The 25,688-nt window shown below is 43.1% G+C and overlaps 1 protein-coding gene across 9 annotated transcripts in view; it reads right to left on the reverse strand.

Moving 5' to 3' along the window:
- ELMO1 (engulfment and cell motility 1) overlaps positions 1–25,688 on the reverse strand; it is an 813,276-nt gene that overhangs the window by 457,681 nt on the left and 329,907 nt on the right. For all 9 annotated transcript variants that reach the window (XM_081244556.1, XM_081244561.1, XM_081244557.1 and 6 more), the window contains one exon: positions 14,776–14,925. In XM_081244556.1, the coding sequence (XP_081100682.1) occupies positions 14,776–14,853 (78 nt within the window). In that variant the 5' untranslated portion in view covers positions 14,854–14,925. The remainder of the gene's footprint in view (positions 1–14,775; positions 14,926–25,688) is intronic.

The following is a 25,688-nucleotide window of genomic DNA, read 5'->3' on the forward strand; positions in this document are numbered from 1 at the left end:
CCCAGACCTATATAATTCCAGAACCCTTGCTCTTTAACTCTGTCCCAAATCTGGAGTACTAGCAACCATCAACAACAAGCCCAAGGGCCCAGAGCTAACACCTGAGGGGAAGGCAATGAAATTCTGGGCCTCTTAATTCCTGGCACATAGTGAGCTTTTGAAAAATGTTATTTAAGGCTCAATGTTGTAGCACTACCATGAGAATAGTAGATGATCCTGCTTCATGGACTATCCACATAAATTATGATGAACTCCCAAGTCAACACTGAAGCTTCCGATATCCAGGGGAAGAACTCTCTGCTCCAGCTTTCTTCTCACTTTTGATGCTCAAATCAACACCTCCAGTCCTGACTTCTCCATAGTCCCCTTCTGTCTCAGGCCATTTTAACTTCCATAACCTCAAATTCAAATCTTACTCCAAAATTCTTTTTCACTTTTCAACTTTTAGTCATCTTTTTCTAGTCTGCCAGAAAATAACCTTGCAATCAATGTTACGTCTTCCCTCTCCTTCATGTTGTTTGTTCTTCTTCGGTCCTGCCAAGTCAACCTCAGAGGTTACTCTCTAAACTTCTTTATTCTGCCCATGGGTAAAGAGAAGCAAGTAAAAATAGTTGCTATTTGGATTACTTAGGGCACCCATAAAGGCACGGTAAGTGGATGCTCATGTTGCATATGGAGGAGCTGACAATGTCATATGCGTGAATGAGAGAAAGTGGCTAGAAAGGCAAGCTGGAGGCCAAAAATGTCTAACTCTTGACAATTTGGACTCATCGTAGGTTTTTAAGCAGGAAAGTGACACAATCAAATGTGCATTTTCTAATGATAGGTGATTACACTGGAGGCCAAGAGACAAGTTGGCCAGTGTACCAAAACACAAAGGAAATCTGAAAGGAAGTCCAACCATATGGATAAGCTGCCGTATTTTCCTGTACCCATTTGTAAGTGTTCCATGAAGAATGCAACTCCACCTGAATATTCCTCCACTAGTGTTTTCTATCTTGGTAGCTGTCACCAACATATGCCCAGTTGTTCACAAGAAATCTCGTTATCATCCTTAAACATTTTGCTCTCGCTTACCTCCCACGTATAATCAATCACCAATTTCCTGTCAATTTAATCTTCTCATATGTCTTGATGAGACATACGTCTGACTTCTTTTTGTCTCCTCTGTCACTATCCTAGGCCATGACATAATAATCATTTCTCACCTGGGCTACTGCAAGAGCTGTCTAACTAGTCTCTCTTATTTCATTTTACCTTCACAAAACAATTCTCAAATTTTGACCTTCCAAAAGTACAAATCATACCACCATGTCACTCCCCGGCTTAGAAACCTTCCCTTTTTTCATGACTCTTAGAGTATGAAGTCTGCACAACTCCTCATGGCAGAGCCTCTATCCATCCAACCAGCCAAATCCAAAGCCCCTATGGAACTTCTTTCAATTCCAGAGAGGTAAGATATTAGCCAGGATCTCCTCAAATATCACCTCTCCATCATTCCTTCCGTTCTTGTTCTTCATTAATAGTATTGTCAATTAAACACAGGATGGAAGTTCTTCACGTGTCCTTTCAACACAACTTCGCATTCATATATATTTTTCATTCCTTATCTTTTGGAATGTATTCTGGATGTATTCCTTATTTTCATCCTCCAAGTTACTGGTTCTCTCTATAGCCAAATCCACTGTAGAGTAACTCTATGTGTTTTATTGGGTTTTTTTCCTGTTGTAGGGTTTTTTTTTTTACATTTTACTTACTATATGTATATTTTTTATTTCTGAGATTTTTGTTTCTGTCTCATATTCCTCTATTCTCAAGTTATGTCTACCTACTTTGTGTGCATAATTTCCTGTTTGTGTAGATACTAGTCTGTCTCTTCCAAAGTTCTTCCTTTGAGGATCTACGACACACTTATTTTTAAGTCCTCCCTTGATCTCTATGTTCCTCCACACCGACCAGAGGGAATAGGGCCACCTCCAGCAGCAGCAGCAGGTGTGACAAAGAGGGACCAGATGCAGGTAAGTTTTCTGAGGTAACTGATTGGACAGAAAAGCTGAGGGAAAGAGAAGAGTCTAGGAAGACATGTAATTTCAGCTTCAGTAAACTGGGTGTATGTTCATATGTCACTGAGAAAAGGAAAATATGAAGGAAAGCAAAACTGCACAGGCTTGGGGTTGGAAGGAACAATGAGGACTGTTTTGAATATGTTGAGTTTGAGGTGCAAGGGACATCTAGATGGGCGTGACAAGTAAGCAGACAGGTAGTTGTTTATATGGGTCAGGAGGTCAGGAATGAAGTGACAGAGGAAGTTATGAGCATCTTATGGTGACGAGGATGATGAATGCAAATAGGTCACCACAAACTTGTCCCAGGGTAATGATCCATCTATAATCGTTTTGAAAATTGATACAGCTTATCTCAAAGTCATTTGGTTGTCTTTTGATTATGGATGACTTTGATGGAAGGACAAAAATAGATCTTCATAAAGTCAATTCATAAGATATAATAATATATTTAGAATGCATGGTGGGAACAAGGGAAGGGATGCTTTTCTCACCAGGGCCACTCCTTTCATAATTATATTTAATTGCATCATAGGACAGAAAAAGTACAAACATCACCTATTTCCTTTGTTCACATTATTATGATTTTACCACATATCAGGCCCTGTCCTAGGCATTGGGAACACACTTGGCCTGTGCAGAACATCACACAATGAATACGTGGAGCCATATAGGATGTTACAAGTGCGTATAACAAGGGCCTTGGTCTGATCTGAGAAATCTGAAGACTTTTCAGCAGCTTACTCTTCATGTGGGATGAAGAGTGAACAGGAGTTAGATAAGCAGAGAAATGAAGGGGCGGTAATTTCCAGTTAAGAGAAAAATCACATTTGTAAAGGCTCTGAGAACTATGCATTCATGAAAGGAAAAAAGCCAATTATAATGAGAACCAAGACAGAGGAATCTGGGGGAAGCCACATTGACTCTAAGCAAAGCTGGTGATGTAGGCAAGAGCTGAGGATAGCAGGGTCCTAATAACCACAGCAAGGACGTGTGGAATTTATTCTAAGTGCAGTGGGAGAGTCACTGCAGAATGCCTGGGAGAACGCACCGGAGGGGAAGTAAGAGTGGTGACCGGGAGGCCAGCCGAGGAGGTACGTGGAGACAAGCGAGAGCAGTGGCAGCGAGGACGGAGCAAAGGTGGCCAGAATCAGGAATCACTGAGGAGGGAACCCCCACAGGACTTGCTATTTGAGAGGCTTTGGGAGCTGCAGGGGAGGCTGTCCAGTGCCACGCTGGTGCCGCTGACTTAGTTACAGGACCCGCGAGTACATCTGATGGAAATTCTAGAAAAATCAACTTAGAAGAGCACACATTTTCTTTCCCCGAGGCTGCTCTCATTCCCTCGCAGTTCTGGGCACACTGCACAGGTCTATATACCCCTAGAGACAAAGTACAAGCTGCCTTTCTGCAGAACAAAACACCTTTTCCTGGGAACCCAGAGTCCTGCTTAATGCTGAAATCCACATATTTATATACCCCGCCACAAACTGCCAGTTGACCTAACAGGAAAATGAAGTACAAAGTGTGACACACACAAAAGGTTCTAGAAATGTGAGATGTCTTAGTCACCAAAATCTCAAGAAAACACGGTTGATAAAAGGCTCTGTCCTGAGTTCCCCAATGTGCTCTTAGTGACAGAGTTGGGGAAGGGAAATAGAATGGAGGAGACTATCACCCCTTCCTACCCAGAAAGCAAACTGAAATCTGTAGTTCATTTTCAGAAGAAAAAGCAGAACACTAGAGTTCATTCCTGTGCAATTAAACTGGGTTCTCAGCTGAGGGGAGACATATGTTTTCTGTCTTTCTCTTCCAAAGCATGGCAAACTCTAAGATTTTATGAAGTTACATACACTCTCACGTACAAAGGGACAGAGCTAAAACCAGAAAGAGAAGTACTTCGGTCACTTTATAGTAAAGGAAGTTTAAGAAACAGTTGTTACATGGGCTTCCCTCGTGGTGCAGTGGTTGAGAGTCCACCTGCCAATGCAGGGGACGCGGGTTCGTGCCCCAGTCTGGGAGGATCCCACATGCCGTGGAGCAGCTGGGCCCGTGAGCCATGGCTGCTGAGCCTGCGCGTCCGGAGCCTGTGCTCTGCAATGGGGGAGGCCACAGCAGTGAGAGGCCCACATACCGCAAAAAAAAAAAAAAGAAATAGTTGTTACAGGGGCTTCCCTGGTGGCGCAGTGGTTAAGAATCCGCCTGCCAGTGCAGGGGGCACGGGTTTGAGCCCTGGTCTGGGAAGATCCCACATGCCGTGGAGCAACTAAGCCCGTGTGCCACAACTACTGAGCCCACGAGCCACAGCTACTGAAGCCCATGAGCCTAGAGCCCATGCTCCATAACAAGAGAAGCCACCGCAATGAGAAGCCCACACACCGCAACGAAGAGTAGCCCCCGCTTGCCACAACTAGAGAAAGCCTGCATGCAGCAGGAAAGACCCAAAGCAGCCAAAAATAAAATAAATAATCTTTTAAAAAAAGAAATAGTTGTTACAATACCAAATCCAACAGTTGCAAAAATCAGATGAGCAATGACTATTCCTGTCCCAATATCATTCTACCTGATTATGACAGCACAGAAAGTAGTGGTGCGACATCACCCAGGCTTTCTTAAGTGGAACAGAAGAAGCTCTTGAAGGTGTTATGTTCATACTCTCTGCAGAGTAATTAAAGGTGAAGAACCATTAGGACCATTTTACTGATGGAAGCACTGAGGTACTCCCTAAACATTACTGTGGGAGCCAGAGGTATCACAAGCAGATACAGCTAGAAATGTAGTGGGATGTAGAGACAGTAATTTCTAAACCTGGGTCCAAGAGCATCAGTATCGCCATGGAGCTTGAAAAAAAACAGGAATTCCCAGGCCTTGAACCACACCTACAAATAATCCTCTCTGTGTGTTCAATATGTTTCATAACAATTCATATGCAGAACCAAACTTGGGAGCCACTGATTTAGACCATCCTTAACAAGGGAAATTTGTCCCCCACCCTGGGGATACTGGCAATGTCTGGAGACATTTTTGGTTGTCACAACTGGGGGAGGGAATGCTACTGGCAACTAGTGGGTAAAGGCCCGGATACTGCTAAAATCCTACAATGCACAGGACAGCCCTCAAAACTCAGAATTATGCAGTCAAAAATGTCAATAGTGCTGAAGTTGAGAAATCCTGATGTAATCCAACCACTCAGGAAAGAACAGTCCAGAAAAATTACGTGACTTTTCATTTCTGCAGGGCAAGGTTGGAGCTTCACTTTCCAGAAATTCAGTCTCATTTTCTTGATTCTATGGGATTTTTTATTACTATTATTGTGGTAAAATACACGTAACATTAAAATTACAATCTTAACTATTTTTAAACATAGTGTTCAGGGGTATTAAATACACTCAAATTGTATATTCTGTGTGATTGCATCTGAATTCAAGACTCTTTATTTGGAGCTCAACCGTCATTTTCGTTCACCAGGCTCTCAATACTTAAATGTTTTGGGAATTATGGGTTTTCAAGCTGAAGAGCTAACTTTAATGCATTTAAGGAAAAGTTTGTATTATTGGTTCCAGTCTTGCTTGAAACATAAGAAACTTGTTCTATTCTATGTATGACTGAAAAAAATCATAATTGGCTCCTAATGGTTTCTATTATAAAGCAGGGCGCTGAGTGATTACCTCACCGAATCCCCACAATGCCAGGAACGATGTATAAATATTGACAATTCTTCCTTACAAAGCAGGAGGCTCGTCCCCAGTCACACAGCACTTAGTGGCAGCCCAGATTTTGAGTCCAAATAAGTCCACCCAAAGTCCATGCCCGTAAGCACCAGGCCAGCCTGCCTCTCCCAGTGTCCAGCCCCAAAGAAACCTGCATTTCAAGGCTCTGTCTCGCTTCAGGTGGGCTCCTTCTGTAAAAACCCAGACCACTCGCCATATTTTCCCTAACTTTTAAGGTAATACAATCTTGGCTTTCATAATACAACATGTCCATGGAAGTCACATTGTCAGTGGATGTAGCAGGCAAGCTGGCAGTGGCATAGGCATCTCTTCAAACCACCATTAAACTGAGCCCTAAGAGATGGAGAGACTCAAAGAGAATTACCAAACACATGAAATAAGCCAGACAGAGAAAGACAAATACCATCCAGTATCACTTATATGTAGAATCTACAAAAAAAAAAATCAAACTCATAGAAACAGAAAGTAGAAAAGTAGTTGCCAGAGGCTGGAAGGCAGGGGAAATATGGAAAGGTTGGTCAAAGGATACAAACTTTCAGCTATAAGATGAACAAGGCCTGAGGATCTAATGTAAAACATGGTGACTGTAGTTGATACTACTATATTGTATGATTTTAAATTTGCTAAGAGAGTAAAACTCAATTGTTCTCACCATATGTCAATTATACCTCAATAAAGCTGAAATGAAATAAAAAAAGAACTATTGAACAGATTTATGATTTAGTAGAAACTGTCTGGGTTTTAGTGTCACCCAGTGCTAGACTCAAATCAGTAGCTTCCTAACTGTGTGATCTCAGGCAACTCACTGAGCCTCTGAACAATTATGAACTGGGAAGTATAAAGCCTGCCTTGCTGGGCTGTAGGAAGGGGATGAAATACTCTGTGCAGGGCACTTAACACAGTGCCTGGCACATAATATGTGCTGATTAGATGGTACATGCTATTATCACTACTACTACTACTAGTGTTATGTACAGAATGAGTTAAACTCCTATGTCAAGCACAAAAACTTCAATGTACTTTATGTATTGAGATTTAAAAATGAGTGAGCTTTATGGGTAAATCAAATTTATATGTATTGAATTATATCTTAAATATATTACAGAAATAGGACAGCTGAGGGAGAACCGTGGGCAATCATTTTGTACATGCTTGCCTAAAAACACATGCATCTATGTTTCTTTGAGAAAAATAAAATCTGCAACCATGTATGAGAAGGAGTGCTATTGTAATTTTTTCTGTTTGGAGAATGGAGAATAACCAGTGTTTTATTCTTATCTTTACTACTCACAATTCAAGCCAAAAGTAGACCCACATAAATAGAGATCATTGTGACGGACCACAGGATACAAATGTAGTATGTAAATCAGGCTGACCACCAAGAGCTTATAATAACATCTTATAATCTATTTATAATCTACATCTTATAATATACTTCAAAAGACATGGGCACATGTAAATAACAACAGGCACAGGTTATATCAACTGTAAATAAAATCTACAGGCAAAGAAAATGGTATAAGAAGGATGGAGAAACAACTACATTACGTGATCAAAAAAGACTTGAGCAGAAAGAAGGCTCTCCGCAGTGCCAGCAAAGCCAGGATTTAGTGGAGTGGAGAGGGGAAGAGAGGGCAGAAGGAACCCAAGCAGGCTGGCTGTTAGAAAGAAACTACAAGACATGAAAAGAAAAAAAAAGTGCAAAAATGTGCAGGGACACACTCCTAAAGGGGCAGCTTCTACAAAGCAAGAGGGTACTTGAGAATTGCATGCAGCACCTGCAAATACCCTGAACCTGGGATAATGTAAAGGGAAATCATGGCAGGACATGAAGGCAAGCTAAGGAATCTGACTCAAGTCTCAGGGATACTAAAAAGCTCAAGAATCATCCGTGACTTTTTCTTTTAATTGTGGTATACTTTCTTCGAACAAACTCTTTCCCCAAAGCATCTAAAAATGAAAAGAGGTCAATAGCAGCTGCTGTGGCAGGAGTGAGTGTGGAGAGCCTGGAAGCCCATGGCACACACCCCTCGCCCCTGAACCATTTGAGAAGGATCTGCAGAACTAAGATTGAAAACCGTGCATCTCCTCCCATCATCCTCTCTGGGCCTGAACTTGCAGCATAGCAGTCTGCCCAAGTGTTTGATGCACAAGTAAGAGAGATGATCAGGGCTCCTTGCCTGCCAAGATGGCCCATGCTGGCTTTTCTTGATTAGAGATGAGATCTATCTTGTTGTAGGGAGTGGATGGAGTTTGTACACTTGGGGCCATAAGTAACACATCTCATGAACCCCATTCTACATGAAATAACTTCCAAAAGTTGGTAACACCTATCAGACTCCCTTCCTTCAGGTTCACATATGAGCAGTTTTACCAACCATTTGCTTGTATTCTGTAGGCAACTGAAGGTTTATAGAGGGAAATAATGCATCCATTAAACAGAGAGATGAACTGATGACCAGTTAGTAGGACAAGCTGGTGACCAGAGCTGGTATTATTCAGAGAGAAGTTACACTTAAAGCCATGAAAGAACATGGAATCTGAGCCAACAAGTGTCACTGGTGAACACACAGACCAGAGGGCTAAGCACTGAGGTTGTGACTGATTTAGAAAGAAGGAGAAAGACACGGAACCATGCAGGAAACCCACAAAGACTAATCAGACAAGGAGGGAGAATCTCAGAACTGAAGCTGAATGAAGGGAGGGGGGTAGTTTCAAGAAGATATGAACGAGCAGCTTTGCTGAGTGACACCAAGACAGAGTGAAGACCACTCGATTTAGCAAATGGGAGGGCATAGGTGCCATCAAAGACAGCAACACCAGAGGGAGGGAAATTGTTATTCATACTAAGATTAAGTAGATTTCAAAGCAACATGGATGACATATACTGACAGCACTTAGATCGGCTTGGGATGGAAAGACAGAAAATAAATTATACTCCAGCAAGAGAGTTACTAGGTCAAGAGGAGGATTTTCCAAGGTATAGGTATAGAAGAGCTTCCTGTTGAAAGCAGAGGAGAAAAGAACAAATGAAGGGGATTTTGATGGGCAAAGCCTCAGGTAAGGGGAGAGGACAAGTCAAAACACAGGTGGAGCAAAAGAGATGGAGGTTGGGACAGGCTGAATGCCTTAGGAAGAGAGTAGGGACACATCTTCCCATCTCTGCTGGCAGTGGAAAAGCAAGACAGCATGACAGGAGACAAAGGCATCGAGTGGTCTGTGGAGGTGTGCAAACACATAGCAGAGAACTTCTGAGGCACGGATGGGAGCAGTGGCTTTCTGGCTTCAGTGTACTCCTCGAAAAGAAAGGCATGTGGGGGAAGGACAGAGGCAGGAGAGACTGGAGGACCAAAGAGCATGTGCAAGGAACAGAGAGGCTGCTTCCCAGAATATTGGTGGGTGGCCAAGAGATGGGAGAAAATATTGTGGAGGAGTACTAGGGAGCCAGTGAATATTCCATAGCATGAATTGGCTGCATGTCCAGTTAGCATGCTCCTTTATTACTAGCTGATGCCTCCCTCCCACTTGCCCTTTAATTTTTTCTCCTTCTAGACATTTACAAAGCTAGGCAGAGAAAGAAGGAGAAAGGTGGGAAACTGTGCACGATGGAAGGGCAAGTAAAAACAAAAATCAGAGCATCTAATTTTCTAATTTCATGCAGACTTGCTTAAACTAGCAGCAATAATGCCTTTACTGAGTAATTACCCTGAGCTGGCAGTGTCCTATATTCTTTTCACATATTTTCTTTAATCTTCACAACCATCATAGAAATGGGAAATTATTATCTCGACTTGACCAGGCCAAGATACCAAGGCTCATAGAGGCTAACTGGGTTCTCACAGAATGGGGGGCTCCAGGGCCCACACCCAGATTTAAATGTCCCAGAGCCCGTACTGTGTCTGTTAGGACACATTGCCTCTCAGCATCATGCCTCGTGTCAAAAGCACTAGGGGCGGGGGTTCCCTGGTGGCGCAGTGGTTGAGAGTCCGCCTGCCGATGCAGGGGACGTGGGTTCGTGCCCCGGTTCGGGAGGATCCCACATGCCGCGGAGCGGCTAGGCCCGTGAGCCATAGCTGCTGAGCCTGCGCATCCGGAGCCTGTGCTCCACAACGGGAGAGGCCACAACAGTGAGAGGCCCGCATACCGCAAAAAAAAAAAAAAAAAAAACAATTGCTAGGGGTTCAACACTCTTTGACTAAGAAATACGCTGTTCAAAAAATATTAGGTTAACAGGAAGAGTGGATGGGGAGCCTTTTGGGCTCTGTGTATCCAGACAATCATCACCTACAGCCTCAAGTGGCTCTTGAGGTTGAAAGCCAACAACAGACAGTGAAGGCAGGAGCAGAGGCTGCTGCTGTAAACAAAAGAGCTAGCTGACAGCTCTTTCGAGAGCCTCATATGACACAGCAAACTCCAGTTGTGAGAAGCTCCTCGGGGCTTTTCCTGTGGAGTGGAAACACAGAATTGTCTCCTCAAAATTCAGAAGGAAGGTAAACCAGTCCACTCCAAGCAGACATCCCCTTGAACCTCATGGGCCCTGGCTGAGCAGAACTGATCCCCACTCAGGAAGCTCCCTCTCCTGGTTATTCATTAATTAAATATTCACTTCTCAAGGAATGTTGTTCACCAGGCACTAGAGAAACAGTATTCAAAAATGGAGTAACTCGGGCTCATGGCTGTTTCTCACGAGCCCCTGCATGATGCAGTGTGGGAGGCCCTGCTTTAGACTCACCCAATGCTCATCACAAACCAGATTAAGGATCCATCCCTGGTCGGCAGAATCACAGTCTCTGCAGCTGGGCTGGGGACGTGCGTTTCTCACCAGCTCCCCGGGTGACTCTTGGGCACACACAAGGTTGAGGACCACTGGTTTAAGCTGATTGACAAGGACAACACAGTGTGACAAGTGGACGGGTACTGGAGGTTTGGGGAGAAGATGGGGCAGCAATGCCTGACCCAGCTTCCAGGAATTCCTTTTAGTGAAATGGTAGCTAAGAGCAAAGGAGCAAAGGTAACTTGCAATGGGAGAGAAACAGGTGGTGTGACCTGTACTGAACAAGGTAGAAGATTAGGAGAAAACCCCAGTAATAATCACTGCTCAAGTCTTCCTTGTTTGTGCAAATACATTTCCAATTCTTGTGCCAACTTCCAACTCGATCAAGAAACAGCACCTGGGGACCTCCCTGGTGGCCCAGTGGTAAAGAATCTGCCTTCCAATGCAGGGGACACGGGTTTGATCCCTGGTCAGGGAACTAAGATCCCACGTGCTGCAGGGCAACTAAACCCGCGCGCCACAACTACTGAGCTCACATGCCTCAACTAGAGAGCCTGTGTGCCGCAAACTACAGAGCCCATGCACCCTGGAGCCCGTGCGCCACAACTACAGAGCCCACGCACTCTGGAACCCGTGTGCCACAGCTAGAGAGAGAAAACCCACACGCCACAACTGAAGAGAGGCCCGCATGCCTCAACGAAGATCCTGCATGCTGCAACTAAGACCCGACGCAGCCAAAAATAAATTAAATAAATAAACAATAAATCTTAAAAAGAAAAAAGAAACAGCACCTGACACCAACACTGCCACTCTCCAACTTCAGCGGCTGTAGGGCAAAAAGGGACTGGGTCTCTAACTCTTTGTGGAGGTCTCCATATGGCATTAGCAGGAGCCCTACAATTTAGCCAATGGTTTAAAAGTTCAGTCTTCAAAGTACAGGAGGCCTGGGTTTGTGTCCTGGTCTCACTGACTAGGAAATCATCTAACTTGTATGGACCTCAATATAATCATGTATAAATCTAGAACCATCACCAAGAAGGAGACAAGGAAACTTCATGTGCCTCTTGATATGATGCCCTGAAGAGGACACAACTTCATCTCTCTTGCCTGTCTGCCAAAAATGCAAAACCTGAATCTAATTGGAAGGAAACATCGGAGAAACCCAAACTGAAGGACATTCCACAAAACAGCTGTCCTGTACTCTACAAAACTATCAAGGTCACAAAAGATGAAGAAAGACTAAGGAACCATTCTAGATCCATGAAGACCAGAGAGACATGGCAATAAATGTAATACACGATCCTGGAGGGATGTCAGACTGTGAGGAAAATACCTATCAAGGACCTTATTGGGATACTTGATGAAATTTGAATATGGGCTTTGGGCTTTGAATTAGATGATAATGTTGAACTAATGTTCAATTTTCTGGTTTCTTTAAAGAGACTGTGGTTATGTAAGAGAGTGATTTTGTTCTTAAGAAGGACACATTGAGTATTTAGGGGTAAAGGGAGATGATGCTCCTAAGTCACCCTTAAATGGTTCAAAAGGGGATAGGTATACTAGAGAGAGAAAAAACAATAAAGCAAATGAAGCAAAATATTAATAATATGAAGCAAAATATTAATAATTAGTGAATCTAGATAAAAGGTAGACAGGAATTCCTTTGTACTATTCTTGTCATTTCTGCGCGTGAAATTGTACTGAAGTAAAGTTACTCTTCAAAACTATCGGGCCATGAAAAACAAGGGAAAGACTTAGAAATTGTCAAAGACCGAAGAAGACAAAGGAAACATGAAACATTACAGTGCAGTTGGTATTCCTGCACTGGATCCTGTAACAGAAGGACATCAGTGGAAAAACTGATGAAATCCTAATAAATTTTATAGTTCAGTTACTAGTAATCTACCAGTTTTGGCAAATGTACCGCAGTTATATTAAGATTTTAACATCAGGAGAAACTGAGTGAAGGGTATACAAAAACTCTCTATACCATCTTGGTAATTCATCTATAAATTTAAACTTGTTCCAAAATGAAAAGAATATTTTTAAAAAAATTATTAAGACACACATACAGCAAAGGCCATCCCCAAAGGCAGGAACAAGATACTGACTCCACAGGCCCCTAAGAGTATATATCAAGAGCTACTGTCTTAAAGAAGAGGTTTCCAGACACCCTAGGCCATGGCAGAAGCAAAAGGAAATAGTCTACCTAAACCACTGACTTAGAATCTCTGGGGCTGGGGCCCCAGAGAACATTTGAACAAGTGCCCCAGGTGGTTCTGATGTGGCCTTGGGCTTGGGTACCTGGTATCCAGCTCAGCATTTCTCAGACTTAACAACACAAGGAATCCCCTGGGGATCTTGTTAAAATGCACATCTGGGTCAGGAGGTCTGGGTAGGGTCTGAGACTCTGCATATCTACTGAGCTCTCAGGTGATGCTCAAGCACCTGGTCCTCAGCCCCACCTATGGAGAAGGCAAAGCAACAAGACAGAAGGGGCCTGGGTCCATGACACTGGAGCATCATGCCAGCCCAGGACTGCCATGTGGACTTGAGAGGCCAACTTCTATCTCTTTGAAACCGTTGTTCTCCTGGGTTGTAGACAAACCTAATCTTAACAACATTTAGTCTTCACCAAGTAGTCCAGCCATATTTTCAAGTAACATTCAACACATATCCTCTCTCAAACAGCATGTGAAAAAAAGGTAAACAACTGTTGTCTGACACAAATGTATATAAAATTACTGGGCGGGCTTCTCTACTTTCATGGGTTGCTTCTGAAGTCAACAAAATCTGCCTCAGAGAACAGTTCAAATGACTATGACATGCTGGTCTGATGACACCTTTTTTGAAAACAAACCTAAAAATGGACCCTTTCTTACATTCATGCTCAAACTCAACTAATTCTTATTTGACCTTTATAATTCATTCTAATGAATCCTTTGGATCCACACAATGCCATGTAAATCTTGCAGTGGTTTTCAATCAGATAATAAAATCTGACCAGAAAAAAAAAAGTATAGATCATAAAATAGTATCAGAAAAGTATAGATCATAAAATAATATCAAGAACATAAAAAGTGGAGTTGCCATGGTACCCTAATTTTGAAAATGTAGAAAGCCGTCTAGAATCCTATACTATATGCTTCATGAAACCCTTAAGCATACACTAGGCCTCAATCTTTTTTTCTTTTAAGTCATTTACAATGACAAAAACCACCTTCCTGAGATAGCCTATAATCTATAGTAAATGAGAGTTACATCATAAGACTGTCAGTAACAAACTAAACGATGCCTCCATAGGTAAAACCATTTTAAAAATCTTCTTGATATTTTTTCATTCAGTAAAAATGTACTGAGTATTTATTACATACCAGACAATATACTAGACCCAGAGTGCATTTTACTCTAATAATAAAATTACAACTGGCTAGGATCCAAGACCCATCCCTCTACACTAATTTCATGACCAAACCTTTTTTTTTTAATACAGCAGGTTCTTATTAGTCATCCATTTTATACACATCAGTGTATACATGTCAATCCCAATCGCCCAATTCATCACACCACCACCACCCCCCCTCCACTTCCCCGCCTTGGTGTCCATACATTTGTTCTCTATATCTGTGTCTCAATTTCTGCCCTGCAAAACGGTTCATCTGTACCATTTTTCTAGGTTCCACATATGCGCGTTAATATACGATATTTGTTTTTCTCTTTCTGACTTACTTCACTCTGTATGACAGTCTCTAGATCCATCCACGCATGACCAAACTATTAATATGACAAAGTAGCAACGTACTTGTTGGCTGCTTATGCAAAAACCAAACAGAAGAGTGATTCCAAAAATTAAGATTTGTGTTGTCTATGATAAAACAATCAGCACGTAGTCATGAGTCTCTGCAAGGCAGGGCTGGGACAGCCTCCACTGTGTCAACTGCCCAGAGTCTAGTCCTCTTGTCCCTCCTGCCTCCCTCACAGCTTCAGACACAAACCCTGTATTGACACACTCCAAGTAGATGTTGGATGAGTATAAAAACCCCATCCATCGCCACTGCATGTGGTACAGAAATCAAACTACACTGCAACTATTATCACACCAATTTTTCAACACAGCCAGAGAGAGAACAGGAGAAAAAAGAGCTATCTGAAGTCAGAATAGAAGGGAAACTAAAATAACCCCTAAACAACTGCCAGTATTACTAACCTGGTCGATTTCCATGAGCTTGGGGTAGGCGCCTGGCCATTCTATGGCCACCTTGACGATGTCCGCAGGTGGCGGCATTGCAAATCCCCGGAATGTCCAAAGCCGGTGGAAGTGGGATCCTACAGTGTAGATGGCCGCACGTGTCTATACCTAATGAGGAATGACAAAAAGAGAAAGAGAAGTCGCTCAGTGCAGATGCAGGGCGAATTTTGTTTTATCACTTCCTGTTTTCACTGGTGGTTTTGGTACAAGAAACGGCTCTGGGTGCAGAAGACACAGGGTGCCAACTGCACCATTCACGGGTGGCTCCAGAGGAGAGAAGGCAAAGGAGGGGAAGGTGCCAATGCCCCGGAGTTGGAGACGAGGCCCCAGAGAGGCGACAGCCTCCCAAGTCCTCAGTGGGAAGCAAGGCATCCCTTACTGCCTGCTTCTACTCTGAACGGTGCCCAGGGTCTGAATGAGCCTGGCTCACTCTGCCCAGAAGTGCATGCAAACTCCTTGTGCTCAGAAGCCTCCGGAAGGACAGACTGCCCAGGAAGTCATGGCCAGGAAGCAGCATATCTTTAAAGTGTTTTCCGTGTGTCACAAATAGAGCTCCTCCGCACTATAGCAACCAGGATTTCATAAGGAAGGCGCAATGCCCCAAGGTTCACACACATGCACACACACTCCCTCCCCAAGGCCAGTTCACAAGACGCAAAGAAAACTAATTGTAGCGGCTAGTACAGCATTCAGAACAGACCTTGAATTCTCACTGGAATGAATAGTGTTGCTTACACAAAGGAAGTAAGATTATCCTCTGCTGCCTCTCTCTCCTAGACTCACTCGTTTCTTTTAGGATAACTTGTTTAACTTAATATTTTGGGGGGCTTCTCTGGTGCTCAGTGGTTAAGAATCCGCCTGACAATGCAGGGGACATGGGTTCGAGCCCTGGTCTGGGAAGATCCCACATACCGCGGAGCAACTAAGTCTGTGCTCCACAACTACTGAGCCTGCGCTCTAGAGCCCGAGCTCTCTGCAACTAGAGAAAGCCTGCGTGCAGCAACAAAGACCCAACGCAGCCAAAAGTAAATAAATAATATAAATAAATTAAAACAAATAAATAAAAACAATATTTTTGAATAGGTAAAACACTCATGTGATTCAAAACTTGAACGTGTGTGCATGTGTGTGTATGCATGTAAAGACAGTGTAGAATCTCCCTCCTCCTGAAATGATACACCCACCCAATATCCACTTCTATCCCTACCCCTCCAGCTAGCCACGGTTACTAGTTTCTTATGTATCGCTCCAGAACTTCTTCAGGTATGTAAGTCAAATGCAAAAGCATATTAAAGTTCCCACTTTCTTTACATAAAAGGCAGCATTCTATACCCTGTTTTTTTTTTCATTTCATGTATCTTCTAAATCCTTCTATATTAATACAAATTTTGTGTCCTGGTTCCTTCTACAGCTGCATAGTTGTTCTTTGTATGGAAGTATCTTTTTTTAAATATTTTATTTGATTTCTTTTTTTATGTTTATCAGCCTTTTTTTTTTTTACATCTTTACTGGAGTATAACTGCTTTACAATGTTACGTTAGTTTCTGCTCTACAACAAAGTGAATCAGCTATATGTATATGTATATCCCCATATCCCCTCCCTCTTGAGGCTCCCTCCCACCCTCCCTATCCCACTCCTCTAGGTCATCACAAAGCATCAAGCTGATCTCCCTGTGCTGTGCAGCAACTTCCCAGTATCTTATCTGAAGAACCAGTCCCCTGCCGTGGGCCACTGGGTGATCTCTTACCTTTGGCTGTTATAAAAAGCCTCTGGTGAAAAATCTTATACATACATCATTTTGCTCATGTGCAAGTATATTTTTACAGTAGATTCACAGAAGTAAAACTGTTGGGTCAAAGAGCATAGGCAGTTTTAGATTCTGATAGCCATCTCCAAATATATCTCCATAGTGAGAGTTGTACCAATCTATACTCCCTTCAGCAATGGATGAGGCTTGCCTCTTTACACACAGACTCACCAACAGATTGAACTTTTGCACACCTGATGCATTGAAAAAAAATGTATCTCAATGTACTTTCTTTTTATTTAATTTAATTAATTAATTTATTTATTTTTGCCTGTGTTGGGTCTTCATTGCTGCGTGCAGGCTTTCTCTAGTTGCAGCGAGCCAGGGCTACTCTTCGTTACAGTGCGCGCGTTTCTCATCGTGGTGGCTTCTCTTGCTGTGGAGCATGGGCTCTAGGCACGTGGGCTTCAGTAGCTGCAGCACGCGGGCTCAGTAATTGTGGCTTGAGGGCTCTAGAGCACAGGCTCAGTAGTTGTGGCACGCGGGCTTAGTTGCTCCACAGCATGTGGGATCTTCCCAGACCAGGGCTCGAACCCGTGTCCCCCGCATTGGCAGGCAGAGTCTTAACCACTGCACCACCAGGGAGGTCCTCAATGTACTTTTCTTTTTTTTTGCTGTACGCGGGCCTCTCACTGTTGTGGCCTCTCCCGTTGAGGAGCACAGGCTCCGGACGCGCAGGCTCAGCGGCCATGGCTCACGGGCCCAGCCCCTCCGCGGCATGTGGGATCCTCCTGGACCGGGGCACGAACCCGTGTCCCCTGCATCGGCAGGCGGACTCTCAACCACTGCGCCACCAGGGAAGCCCTCAATGTACTTTCAATGTCTATTTCTCTTATTATGAGAGAGGTTGAATATAAAGATGCAAAGTCCCATGTCTACTTTTCTGTGAACTGTCCAAATACTTTGCCTTTTTTCTACTGGGTTCTTAGTCTTTCTCCAGAAGTTGATCTCTGTTTGAAGGTGTTAATCAAACATGTGCCTTTGGTTCTTTATCAAACCAGAGTGGGACTTGTCAGTTACCATCCCCGAGCTCAGTGGCCATTAGGCGTGACTAAGATGATAGAGATAGCAGAGTTAATAATGGCAGCCTAATGGCAGTTAATCACAACAACACCAGCAGTTATATGAAAAACTAACTTCACCAGAGCTGACAAGTAAAGGAAATGACGCAAAACAGAACCGCTGTCCCTTTGGCCAAGGATGATGAAGACAGCCTGGTGTGACGATAATGAGTGCTAACCAGCAGGGGCAAACCTTCAAAGCAGTGGTTCAGTAGCTCGTTCAACAGATAATTACTGAGCCCTACTCTGTACCAGCCCTGTTCTCAGTGCTGGGGATACAGCAGCAAATCTACATGTTAGGTGGCATCAAGGGATATGGACAGAAATGAATCAGGGAAGGAGAATCTGAAGCATGTAAGTATATCTCTGGGGGAGGGGCAGGACTGCAGTCTTAAATAGGGAAACCAGGGAAAGCTTCAGTGAGACATAGCATCTGAGTAAAGACCTATGAGAAGTGAGGAGGTGAGCCATGTGGACACCTGGAGGAATCATGTCACAGGCCAAGGGAACATGTTGACTGAAAACAAAATGCACAACCTAAAAGTTGAGAGTTATGTTTTATTCATTGGACATTCTTAGGACTTTAAGCCCTGAGGCAGCATCTTAAATAACCCTGAGCAAACTGCTCTGAAGAGGAAGCGGGGAGCCAGGATATATAGGAGTTTTTGCAACACCACCAGGAAATCAGAACAAAGATTACTGTTAATAAAAGAAAACTAGATATCTCAAGTTAAAGAATTTAATGCTTTTCTATGCATGGGAAGATGCAAGAGTCTGGGCTCACTGAAATCATTCCTTTGGTATGCACCTCAGCTATCTGGGGCCAGTGGTGTTTCCTCATCCAGAGTTTCCTCAAGCTGCACCATAGGGGATGGCTGCAGTCTCAGGACTGCTAGATGGCAAGCGTTCTTTGTTTCCTTCCTGAGTGCCCTCAAGGCTCGCAATCAGGGTGGCTGTAATGTGGTAGCTAGATCCTTTGTTTACCCATATGGTAGGCAATATTCTATTTCTCAAACAGCAAGTGCAAAGGCCCTGAGGCAGGAGCATGCCTCGTATGTTCCAGAAACAGGTGAGTGGCCAAAGCCAAGTAAGTAAGAGCTAGAGTAATAAGAGAATGAGTTCCAGCAGCTGTTGGATCATAACTTGGTAGGTTCATTGACCATACTCTTGTCCCCCCCTAGACACTCCTACCGTAACTCTTGGTCGTGACTTCTAAAGAAGAAAGTTCATGTCCACGCACATTTATTCAGAGTATAAATTGGTACAACTTTCCAGAGGTACTTTTGGCAGACTGTACCAAAAGCCTTAAAATTTTGTGTTCCCCTTGAGTGATTTTACTTTTCTAGGATGCTTCCTCAAGAAATAATTATTAACTTAACCATAACAATGCCAATTGCTGTTTTGGTTGTAATTCCCAAAACTTGAAAACAATTTAATATTCAACAACAGGGACTTGCTACATAAATTATGGATCTCATAGGTACAAATACAAGCAGACAATCTGCCCTGGGACAGACTTCTTCACAGTCTCTACACTCTTTTAATTCACTTGAGAATTCCAAGGACAGTGTATTTTATCTGTACCAAGTCACTTCAATTCAAGATCTAGATTCAATTACACTTCCTAGAGTAAGAGTTAAGAAAACAGGTTCTAATGTGAAAACAGACTCAGTAACTATCAGGTAAATAACTCAGTAAATATCAGGTAACACTATTCAAAACAAAGAACACATAATCTTGGTGGTTAAGAGAGTAGATAATAGAAATAAAAATGCATTTTGAGCACCTTCCTCCCAACTCTACACAAAATAGTCTAGAGTTACACTGAAAGAGGTCCTCTGGCCTTCCAGGAATCAAAGGCCAAGCGTGCTTTTTTCCTTTTTAACTGATATTTATTTCTCAAAGACTCTTCAGACAAAACCTGTTGAACAGGTGAGAACAGAATAATGCAGTTCTCCCTGTGTCTCTGTGGAGAACAACATAAGAGCAGTGTACAAAGCAGCCATTGAGAGCAAAGAGGCGAGGGTGCATCCCTTGGGAACTCACTTAACCAGCCAAATTAGACCTCATCAGTTTTCCCCTCGTTAACAAATGGCAGAGACAGGGTGCAGCCAGGCTCCCATGGGTAGAGTCAGGTGCACAATTGCAGAATGAATAATCTGATCCACAACGTTACCCTCAGAAGTCCACATTTTATCCTCTTGAATTTATTATTTCCAAGAGGGAACAGTTAGTTAGCCCTGAGGCTTCTACATATAGTCACTGCTGCTACTGATAAAATTCAGAAGAGAAAGTTTGTAGCTCAGGTTTTCTTGCCCTTGGCACTGTTAGCGTTTGGGGCCATAGTCCTTTGCTGTGGGGCTGTCCTGTACATTGTAAGATGGTTCGCAGCATCCCTGGCCTCTACCTACTAGAGGTCAATACTCCTCTTCAGCTGTGACAGTCAGAAATGTCTCCAGACATTGCCAAAAGTCCTCTGCGGGGCAAAATCATCCTCCAGTTAAGTTGTGAGCTACCAAGTTCTCTGGGCAGATTACTAATGATCAGGGAAACCCATGGCTGAACTTCAAACTAGACAAATAGTTTCATCAGACTCTCCAAGAAACATCAACATGCAGGCCCAGTGCTTGGTCAGGCATAACTGAGATGGAAACGCATTTCTAAATTTCAGTCAACAAATGTAATCTCCTAGAGTCTTTGCTTCCCCAGGCACAGCACTCATGGCACTTGAGTCTTCTGGTCAGCCTCCCCCTACCACACCTAGAGCACTCTTATGGCAGGGTGCACTTCCTGAACACAGTTACATCACCAGGGCACACAAGCATCTCATTCATGGCGTCAGCTGAATGCATACTTTCCACGAATGACATCTCATCAGAGCTACTGGCGATAAAACTAAGTCTAGTCAAAATTGCCCAGTAAATATAAGCTGCATGAATTTGTGTAATAAACTCCTGGATATAATAATTCTTATGCAGACTAAAATTTAAGAACCACTAAAGGGAAGTGTAGGCTAGACCTTCCAACCACTCTGCCTTGTGGTTCTCCCTACCTAGGGAATGAGTGGAGAATTCTACAATGTTCCTGCTTGACTGCTGACTGATTTACTTTTTTCCAGTACCAAGATTATACAACCTTAATATGCATGCCAAAGAGATTGTTAATAGTTGAGTGAACTAAAGGAAAAAAAGGAGTCACTTCTCACTTGGGAGTTAGTTAACAAAATCTGCATGTCAGATGTGACTCTATAACCCCTGAAATTGTCTTTATCATTCTGCTGAATGTCTCCTTCTTATCTTTGGGTCACGTCTCTAAGACAATGGAAAAAAAACACTCTTGATTCCTATCTAGAAATCTGTCCGTCGCTACACATTGTTCTAAGCCCAAAGTGCTACGTGTCTGTGTTGGAAACTCGTCTCACTAAAGTCTCTTAAAAGATCTGTTACATCTCTCCCTGTTTGTCCAGGCAGCTTGATTAGGTCTTGGAGTTCATAAAATTCCCAAATACCTCACACATTTTTTTCCGCTGAATTTTCCGTATAGTTTTAGCTTTGGGTCCCTGAATGGCTTTAAACCCTTTTATCTTATTTCTAGACTTTCTGTTACACCAGCAAACCCTATTAAGAGAATAAAAAGTTAAGCCTATGAGGATGTTCTATAGGACCTGTGTAGTGGGAAAACTAGCACGATTGCCCTGGTGAACTGTGTGCCGCCGCAAACTGAAAGAGCCTGACAGATGGATCAGTAGAGGCCAAAAGGCAGATCAATGGGAAAGAAACACCAAACAGCTGGAGAAACGATTTGCTTCAACTCCTCTTTCCCTTTTCTCCATAGGCAAGCTGTCCTCTGCCCCACTGGCCATCATTATCCACTTATGACAGATAATAGGTTTATAACGATTATGGGAATGAATAGTGGGGAGGGAGAACTAGTCCCATATTTTAAATGTTAAGTGGTCCTTGATAGAAAAAGAAATAGACAACATTTTCCCTTGGCATTCGAGTTACATACAAAGGAAAAGGACCTCTGAAAGTGGCACTGAAAGCAGCGCTTCTCTCTGTACTATGTAGAGGAGGGGGAAAAAAGAAATCAAACAAAAAAAAAAAACCTTTCCTCAATCCTCTTAGGTTCAGTAGCTGAGGCATGCAAATTAAACTAACAAAACAAAGATTAACAGGAGAAAAAAAAGTTTATTTATTCATGCAATGCCTATACATGCAGGAGAACTCGGAGATGAGTAACTCAAAGAGATGGTTAAAAGTTGTAGCTCACAAACCATCTTAACAAGGGGTGATAAAGGTGTGGAGAAAAGGCTAGACAAAGGACGAGGGGGTTAGGGCTTCTTGGGTGGGGGTGGGGTGGAACTGTATGTTGTGGAAAGGTAACTTGGAAATATATGGTAAGAAAGGGTTGTTTAGTAAGGTTTGTTATGCCATCTCAAGTCCTCTCAGGTGACAAGAGTTGTCTCTGGAATAGTTCTCTTTCTCGTTTGGGAGAGAAGGACATTTTTACAAATGGAAATTGATGCCCTGCTTTTAAGTAGAAAGAAGGGCAGAGAGCGCCTTCTGAATGTACTGCTTCTTAACTGCTTTCAGCTCAAAAATAATCCTTATTGCAAAGTGGCATATTTTGAGGTGGCATCTTCCAATCTCCTTTGACTACACTGTCTGCCTTGAGCTGTCTAGTCTTCTCTTTTGAGGACACTGCCTTGCACCATACACTGTGCCTCAGGAAGGCTCACTGGAAACAGATTTGGATAAAAGTTTTGCTCCCCTCTTCTTTGTACACATTCTTTTTATTCCAAATAGACTTATAGTATCTCAACACCCTAACTGTCTTGGTAGAAGAATACAGGAAATAGGAGCTGTCAGCTGGACGTTACTTGGGATGTTGTGATCATTCAGACTTGCTGAACTCTGCCTTTGTTTCCCTTCCCAAACATATATCGGGGAGGGACAGACATTCCTCTTTACCAGTCACATAGGTAAGCAACGACTGCCAAAGGTAGTGGACGTGTGCCTCCTGCACTGGAGGGTCCATATGGAGCGATGAATGGTAGGGCTGCCATCTCAGATTCTCCATCTGCGTTAGGGAACTGATGGCCATTGTGAGCAGAGTGGAGGGCTAAGGAAGAAACTTTACGGCTTCAGAAATGGGGGAACACTGTGCAAGACACAAGCATTCAGACGAAAGTAAAGAGAATTGAATCAAATGCAGAAACCCAGTATTTCATATTATGGATATGCTGTGCACAAAAGCCTCATGTGGTCATCTCACTATTAACTCGGCCCATTTACTTGCCAGGCGGGGAAATGTGAAATTAGACACTCTTGGCTTTACGATATGTTGCAAACTTGCAGAGAACAGTGCTGTCACAGCACCTTGAATTCTCATCATGGAGGCTATGGGATAGCTGGCAGAAAGGGGCAGGCACGAGCTGAGAGCAGACACTGAATTGGGCACTTGAAATACACACTTTCTCACTGATTCTTCACCCCAGCCCCGAGCGACAGCCGGCACTATCTGAAGTAAATGAATGAAGATGCTAAATCTCAGCAGTTTGAATAACTTCCTCCAGATATTTACATACTCTCAAGATGATGGAGGCCTCTCTATCATGATACCTATTGTGGGCTATTGTATGTCCCCCTCCAAATTCACATGTTGAGGTCTCAATTCCTAGTACCTAAGAATGTGACTGTATTTGGAGATGGGGCCTTTAAAGAGGTAATTAAATTAAGATGAGGTCATTAGGGCAGCCCTAATTTCATCTGACTGGTGTCCTTATACGGAGAAGAAATTTGGACCCAGGTACAAAGGGATGACCATTTGAGGACACAGGGAGAAGAGAGCCATCTACAAGCCAAGAAGGGAGACCTCACTTTGCCAACCCTGCCAACACCTTGATCTCAGACTTGCCGCCCCCAGAACTGTGAGGCAATAAATCTGTGTTGCTTAAGCCACTCAGTCTGCAGTACTTTGTCATGGCAGCCCTAGCAAACTCACAACACCAAAAACAGAAAACATAAGAGGCTGATAGTTTAACACAAAGATGCTTAAGATCTTCTGCATTCCAAAAAGCACCATAAAAATTTAAAGACAAATAACAATCTGAGAAAATATTTGCAACAGCTATGACCCAACCTGGCATAAATATCATTAATAATATAAATTTATAAGAAAAAAATACTTGTACAATCTAAAAGAAAAAAAACAGACAAAGCAATTCACACAAGAGGAAATATATGATCAATAAATACCTAAAAACTTCATGCTTAATAGTAATAAGAGAAACGCAAATTAAAATACAAAAATACCTTTGTTGAATAACATATCGGTAGAAGAGAAACAAACACTTATTCACTGGTGACACAGCAGGCAAAATAATAGTCTCATATATCGTTACCATCAAGGAAAAAAAAGTAAAAGCAAAAGCCCTTTGAAAATAAGAAATTAATTTATTTTTAATCCATAAAATTTAGAGTAATAAATTTGGTTGTTATAATTTCGGTTCTGATGAAACCACTAAAGCAGCATTTCTTAAGCACTGCACTAATGACATTTTGGACCAGATCCATCCTGGAGACCGCAGGATGTTTAGCAGCATCCCTGGACTCTATCCATCAGAGGCCAGTAGTTCCTCCCAGTCGTGACAATCCAAATGTCTCCAGACATTGCCCAATGTCCCCTGGGGGACAAAATCACCCATGGTTGAGAACCAGGTCACTCAGGTGACTGATTCTAATCTTGCTTTTTAAAAAAACCTTTTATAGAGACCAACTTTACAAAGCGGATATTAATAGTCATACATATAATTTTTTTTTTTTTTTTTTTTTTTTGCGGTACGCGGGCCTCTCACTCTTGTGGCCTCTCCCGTTGTGGAGCACAGGCTCCGGACGCGCAGGCTCAGCGGCCATGGCTGACGGGTCCAGCCGCTCCGCGGCATGTGGGATCTCACCGGACCAGGGCACGAACCCGCGTCCCCTGCATCAGCAGGCGGACTCTCAACCACTGCGCCACCAGGGGAGCCCCATACATATAATATTTTAACTGCAAAAAAGGGAGCTGAGATATAGAGCAAGGATAAATTGAAGAAAACCAACAGGAAAGGGAATTTGACATAAAAACATGAATACCTTGATACCACTTGAGGATAATTTTGGAACATTTTACTCCAGCGTTATTTCCTTCACACACAGCTCTAGCAAGCTCTTGTAGCTTCAGTTTTTGTCCGTCTAGTGGTCTAGTGAGCTTTTCCATCTCTTTCCTTCAGGTAGCAGGCCCCGTCCCACCGGCTACTAACCAAGAATAGGCATGTGGCAGGCCTAGCCAATCAGAGCACCAGTGATTGGTCCATGGGACAGACCTGGTCCAAGCAAATCGATTTCTGGGGATTGATTTATGAGGCCTTGGAAGGAGAGAGTTCTCTCTTTCTGCACGGCTTGTTCAGCTGAAGCTGTCAGCAGCCATATTCCCTCCAGATAGGGAAGGGCCATCTGCTATAGGAAGGACTGAGGCAAAGAGAAGCAAAGACAAGTAGAGAGGAGAGACAGGAGGGAAGAAAAGCGGCCAGGAGTCCTAACTACGTTGAGTTTCTGTCTCCTACACGTTTCCTTCCGATCTCTGATCTATCCTAATATTCTTCCTAGATTTATGAACTCTTAAATTCCCTGTTATGCTACGTGAGTTTGAGTTAGGTTTCCACCACCTGTAATTGAAAAACTCCTAACAAATCAACCCTACCATAACATTTTACTGCCCTGAGTTAGAATCCTGCCATTCCCTTAGAGCTGACTGGCACACAGAACACACTGAAGTTACACAATCTAACCTCGCAGCCTAGAGGGAATGATACTGTGCTCCCCAATTCTAGAGCTCTGATACCTGTACATGCATATTCCTGATGGAGCCCTCAGTGCCTAGGAGCTGCCTTTGCTCTGTTGGACTGCTAACAGAAGTCATGCCTGCAATTCAGGAATTAGTCTTAGTCCAGCATTTCCCA

The sequence above is a fragment of the Mesoplodon bidens genome, assembly GCF_964165515.1.
Source record: "Mesoplodon bidens genome assembly, chromosome: 9".
Lineage (NCBI taxonomy): Eukaryota > Metazoa > Chordata > Mammalia > Artiodactyla > Ziphiidae > Mesoplodon > Mesoplodon bidens.